The 10,331-nt window shown below is 53.5% G+C and overlaps 2 protein-coding genes across 5 annotated transcripts in view; one reads left to right on the top strand and one right to left on the bottom strand.

Annotated features, from left to right (window-relative positions):
* Nucleotides 1-1,344: 1,344 nt before the first annotated feature.
* On the top strand, nucleotides 1,345-1,771 carry LOC127750571 (myosin regulatory light chain 2-like; the record flags this gene model as incomplete). The annotated part of the gene is given in 1 exon segment (XM_052272554.1): nucleotides 1,345-1,771. A coding segment is annotated over 1 exon segment (151 nt), but the record flags the coding sequence as incomplete, so codon positions are not given.
* Nucleotides 1,772-2,559: 788 nt separating this feature from the next.
* The window catches only part of LOC113212950 (octopamine receptor Oamb), a 137,492-nt gene continuing 129,720 nt past the window's right edge, over nucleotides 2,560-10,331 (bottom strand). For 2 of the 4 annotated variants that reach the window (XM_052272551.1, XM_052272550.1), the window contains 5 exons: nucleotides 8,271-8,483; nucleotides 7,932-8,113; nucleotides 5,414-5,470; nucleotides 4,788-5,032; nucleotides 2,560-4,620 (listed from right to left, as the gene is read on the bottom strand). In XM_052272551.1, coding sequence (XP_052128511.1) covers nucleotides 4,257-4,620; nucleotides 4,788-5,032; nucleotides 5,414-5,470; nucleotides 7,932-8,113; nucleotides 8,271-8,483 — 1,061 coding nt within the window. In that variant the 3' untranslated portion in view covers nucleotides 2,560-4,256. The remainder of the gene's footprint in view (nucleotides 4,621-4,787; nucleotides 5,033-5,413; nucleotides 5,471-7,931; nucleotides 8,114-8,270; nucleotides 8,484-10,331) is intronic. The other 2 variants (XM_052272552.1, XM_052272553.1) reach the window with 2 other exon arrangements.

The following is a 10,331-nucleotide window of genomic DNA, read 5'->3' as shown; positions in this document are numbered from 1 at the left end:
TGGGGTGGGGCGTAGTGGCGCGCAGTGGCACGCACAACACTATCCCCTGCAAACAGCGCGCCAACCCTGGCGCAGCCAGGCCACTAGCGTCCACAAAACACGGACAAGAAAACAAATTTAAAATAAAAGAGTTGAAGGTAAGCGTGGAGTAGTGGTAGGAGAGATGGAGTGGGAAGAGGGACGGATAGGGTAGGGAAAGCGTTTCAGAAAATTTACGCTGGGTTCATTCGAAAGAGTGCGAAGGGGCGCTGCGTAGAGTGTTAAAAGGAAGGAGCGGCCCTTGCGAGCTCTCGGAGAGAAACTACCGGCGGTCACTGTCCGAGGTGGGGCGTTGTGGATGGTTGGGGGGAAGGCGGAGGCCGGGGGTTGAACCCACGAAAAACCTTATGTCTGTTTCGATGCCTCTGTTTAACAGTATTGGAAACCACGCCGCAATCATGTGGCAAACAAAAACAAGCAAAAAAAAAAACAAACTTGTTTTGATTTTGCTGTGTGCTGAGTCCCAATCATACTGTCCGTAACAACCACTGGGGCTGTACAGAGGGCTAATTTTAGCTTGTGAACGGACAAGCATGCATTCCCGCGCACGGCTGACGTAACTCGCCAGCGCCGCGCGCCCCTACTGCCGTGGAGGAGGGCAGGAGAAATTACCATAAAACAACGGGGCAGCGCCGAAACCAAAGCGTGTGTAAGGTAACAAACGGCGAGTACACCTCCGCGGGAACGCCTCCCCCCTCCCTTGCATCTGCTGCTCCCCTTCGAACCCCCCCCCCCCTTTTCGGTCGGTTGTTTCGGTTTTGTGACGTAATTTACGAACCGCCCCCTGACAACACTCGGCTCAACTCGAGAAGGCGGTGCTGCGCTCCGCCGAGGAAGTTTGGCCGGCCAACAACTTTGGTCAGGTAACATATGTTAGTTCCCCCACTTGAGGGAGCCTTGCAGTGCGCGGCCGCGCGGTAAGGGGATGTCTGCTCCCCTACCCCCGACCTCCCGCCACCCCTTTCTCATGCTAGTTTGCTCCCACGGGCTCGTACTCATATTTCTTGCCGCCTCCCGCCAAATTTACGCTCGCGTTCAAAGTCGAGTTAGTTCAGTTAAGCGAGGCTGACTTCACGCCCGAGTAGTGACCTAGTTTTGTCTACGAGAGAAAGAAGGGGGGTCCTTGGGCGGTGGTCGTGGTCTAGGCGAGCGTAACGCTGTGGGTGAAGTAACAAAAAAAATTCTCTTGCGACGTTTCTCAGCACCGTCACGAATGTTTTCTAAAGGTGAAGGGTACGGTGAGCAAATATTTGCGTCCCATAAGGCTAATGCCCGGGTGCTAACCAAGTGAATCCTTTTGCGCAGGCTCCGCAAGAGGCTGACCACCGAGGGTGACGACCCCTTCAACAACGACGACCTCGACACCGCCTACGAGGCTCTGGGAGTCGACGACGAGGGCAACGTCGCCACCAGCGTCCTCATCGAGGCCCTGTGCTCCGGCGGCGGTGGCGAATAGATGATATCAGCAGGATCCCATCAAACAATACCATCGTGGGAGAGCGAGAGAGAGAAAGACGGAGAAACGTGGACCAGAGAGATGATGATGATGGTGATGAAGACAAAGGAAAGAACATCGTCGAGTGGATGACGGAAACAACCAAGACAAGGAAACAAGCCAGCAATCCATTTGGCATAACAACGATTTCGGTGCAACTTATTACAGGACGTTATTGTTAATAAGTCCAAAATGACGTTTGTGTACAATCAAAATAAATTACTACAATAGTTTTTATTTGACACGATCTCTGTGATGGTAAAGGAGTCTGGCATCCTCTCAAGATCATACTTTCGCTGTTTTGTGGGAAGTTATTCGGATCACCGGGGCTTATGTCTCGCATAATGAGAAGGAACATTCCTAGTGTGCTAAGGGGAATTTTTATTCTTTTCCATGCCATTGCTAATTGTTGTATTTGACCATAAGCACCAAATATACATTCACGAATTTCTTTTTAACTTTGAAAATGTATTCAGTCAGTGGCATTTCTATACATATAGTGAGAATTTAAATGGGAGTGCCCCTCAGCAGGGGAACTGTGGTACGTAGCTCGGTCGGTAACGTACCCTAGGGCCCTCGGGTACACTGATAAACTAAGTGTTCAACTGCTCAACACTTGTAAGTGTGAAACTGCAAGTTGGATACGTGCAAGTGTGTAATTCCATATTCGCAAGTGTTTAACTCGATAGGTGTGCACTTGAAAGTGTGCAACTCCCTGGTTGAACACTTCCTTAGATTGTACGCTCACTGTGTAAGAAGTGCTCAACCGAGGAGTTGCACACTGGCAGATGCACTCCTACCGAGTTGCACCCTTGCAAGGATTCAACTTGTAGTTGCGCACTTGCAAGTATTTAACTTGCAGTTCCACACTGACAAGTGTTGAGCACTTAGTTTATCAGTGAATGTAACCCATACTCGGAGATCATACCCATACGGCACGGGCATGGTATCCAGGGTACGTACCCCAGCGTACGTTACCGACCGAGGTACGTACCTTGGCTCCCCTGCAGAAATGAACCACCAGCTTTAAGTTTGCTGATTCATTTTATTCATCTTTTCGGTGAAGACACTTACATAAAAGTACATACACACAAATAAGCACACAGACACACATGAAACTAGTCCCACCCACGAGCACTGAGAAGTGCTCGATCTTGGGGGCGAAACATTCTCTACTGCAGCTAAGCGTATCGTCTTCCTTTGTGGACTTTCATCCAGAAAATATTTTTTTTAAACATATTTTTTTAAAAAATGACTTTTATAAGAAAACTTAGTTCAGTCACCAGTTCACTGAGATATACGTAGCTTCATCGTGACACTCGCACGGTAGCCTCTTAATCACATATCCTCGAGTGTCAACTGGAAAGTACATTTTGTGTAAAATTCTAGAGTATAGGCCCTTACAATAAAAGTTTCCAAATAAACTGGTCCTAGCAAAGTTTGTTCTAGGCGCAGTTATGCTAAACAACGGGAAAACATTCGTCAGCGTGTCCCTCACACAAATGGGGAGGAAATATACACAGCTAATCAGCTGCATCATGGACGTAATTCTTACAGAATTTCAAAGGGTATTCTACTTCAACAAATAAGCCGGGTTAGAGGGCATTTTAGTAATAATAAAGATACAATCCATGAATTTCCAATGAAACACCAAATCATGAATGCTCCTCCATTTTGAAAACGAGCTCATAAGGTACTGCATTTAAAAATACATTCTAGCTTTTAATCTGTACAATTTGGCAGAAGGTTTATGATTAAATATTTACACTGGCCTTGGGCGTTAAGTAATTCTGACATAAGCACATCGAGTCGATGGAACACATAGATAGTGGCGGTCCTTTTCTCAAGGCAAATTCATTACATTAAGGTCGCATACTTAAATAAATCTTTGAAGGAATTCAAATAAAATAGTCTTCACACGCACTCAGCCTCAAAAGGGTTTGGCCATCAACAGAAAAAGGTTATCGTTTACATAATGTAAGGAACAGCTAAGTGCAGCTCCACAGTCTTCACTCGTATGAAAACTCGTAGATTCTACTTTCTTTCTCTTATTTACAAATAACTTAAATCATCCGGAAAATTTCCGCACACTCTCGACCGCGCCACGTGTGGGAATACCCGGCCATACACACATGTACACACGCAGCACATGCACACGCTCACTCCATTACAATTTACACGTATGGCTACTATTTACACACGCACGCTCACGCTCACGCTCCGCATGCCTCATTCATAACCGCCGCATTGGGCCGCACGCGCAACGCACACCCACTCGAGCCACTCACTCAACGCCCCGCGTCCCCCGGGGGAAAGGTCATACATACGTTCACATCAACAGCTCACCTACGCACACACACGCCCACGCCCATGCACACACACACACACACACACGCGCACACAAACAACCACACACAGGCACCCGCACACTGAATGTCGGCCGCTCCCCCACCTCTCCATCACAAGGCACTCCAGGAGTCGAGAGAAGAAGAGAAAAGAGCACACTGCAAAAAACAACCTATTGCCAATATTGTGAAAATTGCTGTCGTACACTCTACGGGACAGTTTAAAACTGAACTTCCAGTGTCTTTTATCCGACAATTTGAAACAATAAACCAGTTTACTTGCAGATTTTTCTTCACAGTGCACTCCGTTCTACCCCTCGCTGCTCCGGACGGAACGGACAGCTGACCTAGCGGAAGTCAGTTCGCTTCCTCTTTTGTCATCTGGAGTCGGAACCGTTGTTGAGGTCGCTGTCGTCGCCGGCCAGCAGGCCGTAGGCGCGGCTGGCGTTGGCCGGGTGCTGCGCGCAGTGGGGCAGGTGCTGGTCGTGGGCAACGCTCACGCCGCCCCCTGCGCCGCCCCCGACTCCGCCCGCTCCAGCGCCCGCCCCCAGCAGTCCGGACGCGCCCGAGCCGCCGCCCGCGCCACCACCCCCGCTGTGCGATGCGTAGCTGGAGAGGCCCGCGTGCAGGTGGTGGGCGCTGGCGTTCGCGCCCCGCACCCCCAGCTGCGAGCCGTCAGAGCCGCGCCGCGTCTGGTTGCTGCGTTGACTGCTTTTGCGCCCGCCAGCACCGCACAGGCACCTAAAACAGTGATATATGTTTTGTTGTTGATTTTTTTAAAAAATTATCAAAATGCACATGTTTCAACATTATGGACTTGTACTTTCAAAACATTAAAAACGTTAAGAATATTCCAACGGAAACAATATTTTGCTCCTAAAAGTTTGGTAAATCAGCCAAGCACCCACCTGCAGATGATGCGCTTGAAAGCGAATCGGAAGTCGTTTGAGAAGAGCGCGTAGATGCAGGGGTTGATGGCCGAGTTGCAGTAGCCGAGCCAGAAGAGGACGGAGAAGACGGTGGGGTTGATGCACTCTGGGCAGAAGGCGCGCACGAGGTACATGGTGAAGAAGGGCATCCAGCAGCAGATGAAACCACCCACGATGATGCCCAGGGTCTTGGCCGCCTTCGTCTCCATGCGGAAGCGTTTCACCTGCAGCGGGGAGATGCACAGTCAGGATGGGCAAGGCGAGGCTTGGGGAGCGCCATGCAGGCCATGCGACCATCCACATTAGAAATAGTACTTCATTTTTGTTCTTCTAACGTCTACTCTACTTAGAATAATGTAGTGCAGGGTATAGTGCAATTTGGTTCAAACAACAACAAAGCCGAACTTTGAGTACTGCATTCAAAACAACGTGTTATTTCCTAGTGAGCAGCATATACGCATTACTTATTCATCATTACGTTACAATCGCTCCGCAGGTGCGAACCTCACGTGACTGAAGGGAAAAATAACAAATGTGGATGTCCGGCATTAATGCCAACCCCCCAAAAACAGTTTTGGGAGGACGTCGCTCAAGAAAAAATTTACCCTTGTGTGTCCAGAGTCTTTGGAGTTCTTCGAGTCTACACGACGGAAACGCTTGACCTGCGCAACCCAAAGAGACACCGTCATGAGCGAGTAGCAAACGGAACTGACCTTGACAAAAACAAATTAGGCCAAACGGAAAAGGGCTCCATATAATAAGCACAGCGCCGCACGACAAGCTCCCAAAACGCGGAAGTGCTGCTTGGGGAGGGAGGGAAGGGGCGAGGTGGGAGGGGGCGTAGAGGAGCCAGCGGGGCCCTCGGGGGGACTGACTGGGCGCCCCTGTGGACAGTCCGCTGGACAGTCCGCTGGACAGTGTCCGCCCGTCCCAGTCAGGCGCTCCTTGTCCCGAGGCGGGACACGAGGGACAGTAATCGCATATGGGGGTTTGCTTTTGGGACAGGCGGGGACAGAGTGGGGCGCTGTACGGGTTCATTCAGGGCACTTGGCGAGCTGTCGCCTGTCACATTATCCCCGGGGAAGGACGGCGTCCGACCGAACAGGGAGGACAGCACGACTACTGTACCGTCTGGGGAGGTCAGTTGTTAGCTTCCTCGTGACACACCTGAGAGGGGGGTTCGGGGGCAGGGGAGGTGTAGCTGGTGACAGGGAGGACGGGCAGGGCGCTGGGGACCCGGAATGCCGTCGGAGCCAAAATGAAGAGAGGGGGTGGGGGAGCGGGAAAAGACAGCGGGACAGAGTAGGAGAGGGGATGAAGAGGTGGGGAGGAGAGGGAGGGACATGCGGGAGGCGACGAGAGTTAGGGGAGAGCAGAGAGAAAGGGCGCGGGGAGGGAGGCGGGGCGGCAGGGCTTCAAGGGAGCAGGAAATGAAAGGACTGCAGCCCGCGTGCGTCGGAGGGGGGGGGGAGGGCGTGGCGGGGCGTGGCGGGGCGTGGCGGGGTGCCGCCATGACGTGTGCGAATGCCCTCCGCCCCCACCTCGCCGCACCCCGTTGTGCCCGGCGCCCGGGCCGGATCCCACGTTACAGTGCCCGACGAGCAAAGTCAACAGTACCACAGTCAGCAGGGGGTCGAAGGCGCCTTGCCTCGCCTTGCCTTGCCTTGCCTCCTCCCCCCCGCACCCTCTACCCTCATTTCCCCCCCGTTTCGCCTGAACTCAAGAATTTCCGAAGCATACGTGAGCAGCAGCAGCAGCAGCGGGGTCAGAAAACACGCGGGCTGAGTTTGAAGTGGGGCCTCGAGGCGCCGAGCTGCGCTTTATTGTCAGAGATAACACGCTGCGGAAGGTCATGACAGGTGGAGGCAGACTGAGGAGGTCGGACCGACCGCGATAGCTGCATCTCATTTCCTTCTTTTAGTACGCACATGAATATGTATGCAGATACACACGAACAATTGTATAATTAATAGTCAAGTATACCAGCGGTCGCTCTTACTTTTTTCCCCTATCCCATTTCAAGGCGTTTGGTTGAGTCGAGAACGAGGTGGTTCCAATTTTGAAACGCTCCTTTTTGGACCTGTGGGTCAGGGGGTAGCCCAAACTAGATGATAAAACGTTCATCAAGAGAAAAACTGCGAAGACATAGTATTGGTGTGGTAACGCGCGTGCTCTAGACAAAATGCTGTACACATGGTGTTCACATCTACGCGCCTCTAACTCTACCTCTACCCTTTCGCATCTACTTTCTATTGTCTAATGGCTACCTGCACGGGCAAAGATGTCTAATTAATCAACTGAACCACATAGGCAGGAGTTAGGCATATTCGCACCTTTGACCTTTGAAGGATGCTAATAATTTTGATGCCTCTGCAGGGCAGAGCATGACAAATTTAACACCCTACTTAGACTTTTCAATGCACTAGAGGTGCGAAATGCTAAAGTCTCGTGCAATCTGGGCGGGCAGGGCACTTTTAAAAAGTGCTCTAAGGCCTACCTTAGCTTTTTCAGTACAAGCGCTTGAACAGAAGGAGGAGTGGGAACAAATTTGGCATAGGCTGCCGCGTAGCAAACGCCCCATTGGGTCTGATACAGGTCTCTGCCGACGTATTTGGCAGTGTTGGAGCTTTACAGGTGGGCAGCCCGGGGGTCAGCCTAGCCATCAGGAAAGCGTGGGGAGCGGTAAAACCAACCGCGATTGGCAGACTCGGTCCACTGAGCGCGCAGCGAGCACTGCAGCGCCACGCACCGCCACGCCGCCGGGCGGCTAGTAATTACCTACTGGGCTAGTGGAAATGCGGGGGGGGGGGAGAAGGAGAGAGAGAGTCAGAGTCAGCCAGACAGACAGAACTGACGCGCGCGCCTCGCGGATTTGACTCAATTTAGTTCCCTGATCTTCTCCTCTCTCTACACCGGGACGGGTGGGACGCGGGACGCACTGGTACAGGTAAGCTCCTCGACGACAGCGTCTCTACTCTACAGCACGCGGGAGAGCGGGCGGATCCCGCAGACCGCCGCATCCCCCCCTATCCCCCCCTCCCGGCAGCAGCCCTCCGCGTCCCCGAAGCAGAAGCAGGCAACTATGCTCTACGGTCGACAGGTTTCCGCTCAGCGGGTACTCGCCTGTGCCTTGATGTTCCGCTTGCCCATCTTGGAGATGAGCTTGGGCTTGTTGCCCTGCTCCTCGAAGGTGGGCGACGGCGTCATGTCGCGGCCGAACTCGCGCAGCTCCAGGTGGCCGTCCGAGCTCTCACGCGCGCACTCGGACTCGGTGGACGAGCGCCTCCGGCGAACTGAAAGGAAAACTGTTCACAAAATTTGTTTTGTTAACGAAAAAAAAAAGGGGGTTGTTTGGTTTGTTTGTTTTAAGCAATGGTGTGAGATACATTTTGAAAGTAAACAATATTGGAATTGAATATTGGGTTGTTTTGCCTCAGGCAGGACCTCACGTCCACTACTCACACTGGGACAGTCGCGACTGAGGCGTGACCTTGAGGTGGCTCGAGGGTGGCCTGTGGATGGTGGTGCCCGTGGGCGTGGTGACGGCCGTCACCGTGGTGGGCGACGCGCCGTTCGACAGCACGTTGAGGGCGATCGCCCCGCCGGGGCCCGTCGGCGACGAGGCCGACGAGAAGGAAGACTTCTTGCTCGCGTTGGGCGACGACAGCGGTCCCCCTGCAGAACAAAAACGGCGGAGATGTGGTGATTGTAATAACAGTAACACACGAGCGTGTGAAGATCTTTTATTAACGGTTGAAATTGATTTCAAAAGCCATAAATTAAATAGGCGCGGGATTTAAAATGTGTATTAAATTTGCATGCGCAGAGTATCGCGTCGGTCGGCTTGCTGGCTAACCCCGACCGCCTGCGGTGGACGGGGTAGGCAACTCAACGCGCACGGCTGCGCCCCCGGGCGGCCCGACCCGCCTCCACAGGGGCCGACTGGGCCGACCAGACCCGGTGTACGCGCGTGCCTCCGTCTGCTCCGTCGGCCGTTTCACGCACGGCTGACCTCGGAGCCTCTCTTTCGCCGCAGTAATTTTTAAAAAAAGTAACACAACGAAAACATGATATTTTCCCCCCATTCTGGCGATCGCGACGTAATGTGCTGCCGTCGGCGCCGCGTCGTGGGGGGCGGGAGTGGCGGCGCACCGAGACCAAAGTATAGGTTATGACGGCGGATGAATCGGGCCGTGATTTGGCACTGGCGCCATGGCGCCAGCCTCAGCCCGCTGTCCCCTCCCCCACCCACCCCCACTTCCTGATCACTTCCGGTGGACTGAACCAGCCGGCGGCGCAGCCCCCGGGCGCAGCGGCGCGGGGGCCCCCGCGCCCCGCGCGCCTGGACGAGCAGCTGGCTGAGTTACACTTTTCCGTCCGGCGCTGGAGACTTTCCAGCGGAAGCAGGTGTTTCCAGTAAAGAAGGGTGAGCGGCGCGGTGCATTAGGGCGATAAAGTGTAAGAGAAAGAGGCCAAGTGGAGGGGGGAGGGGAAGCGTCAGGAAACAAACGCTTACAGTCGTGCGTGCTCGGCCGTGCCAAATGATGATCTAGTGAAGTGAAGAAATTCGACTAAGCTGATCTGTGTGTGCGATGAGACGACTCGGGAAACTTTTGTTGAATGATTCGGTTGAACACTTGTTAGTCAAAAGCTATTGCAAATTCTCTTTTTAAGGGGTCCCTTTAGAAATAAAGTGTTTAGCGGTGGTCTCTTTGAAGCGCACTTTCACAGCCTTGTTGAAGCCTGTGAGGGAGCCCGACGCCGCCCGTTGGCTCGGCCGTTCCGTCATTTCCTGAACCGCGCCGGAAATCGAATCCAACCAAACGCACTTTGCACTTCCATCAAACGAGGCCAGAAGATTGCCTCTGCTAGCAGCGCATCCAGCCGAGTGGCTACTCGTGAGCTGCATTGAGTCACAATGAACCCACTATAAAGTGAGCCATTGGGAAGCCAGTCAATGGCTGCGGGCTATCAGCGAATTCAGCCATGAGTGGCTACTCGCCGAAAGGTGCAGTCAGCCACAAGAAGCAGCTAGTTAGCCACAAGAAGCAAACTAGTGAGCCACGACAGGGCCAAAGTCAACGGCTCGGCTAGCAGCGCATCCAGTCGCGTTCTCCTATGGGAGCGGCAGTGAGCCGCACGCAAGCCACCAGCGAGACACTAAACTGTGATGAGCCTCTAAGTAATCCAATGAAGTGAGGACAACTCCTTTTCCCTCTTTCCGAAAGCTGAAGCTACTCGGAGAGACAATAGAGAGCTCCTTAGTGAGCCAGAAGTGGCCCACTCTTCTCACTCGGTGAGCCATTAGCGCGCTCTCCGCGAGTCACTAGTGAGCCGCTCAGTGGGCGGCCAGGGCCAGGGGCACCGCCGCGCCTCTGGCGCACTGCTCTCGCTATGAAGCTCCTCCGGCCGGGAAACAGACTCGTCAGGTTAACGAGCGGGCTGGACCGGGCTGCCGGGGGGCGAGGCGCGAGGCCGGAGACCCGTGGCCCATCAGGCCCCATCACCATCACGACCCCCCCC

Source organism: Frankliniella occidentalis, unplaced genomic scaffold (assembly GCF_000697945.3).
Source record: "Frankliniella occidentalis isolate FOCC.00 unplaced genomic scaffold, Focc_3.1 Scaffold211, whole genome shotgun sequence".
In the NCBI taxonomy this organism is placed as follows: Eukaryota; Metazoa; Arthropoda; class Insecta; order Thysanoptera; family Thripidae; genus Frankliniella; species Frankliniella occidentalis.
Note: the sequence above shows the minus strand (reverse complement) of the source record. Positions and strands in the feature narration are given on the sequence as shown.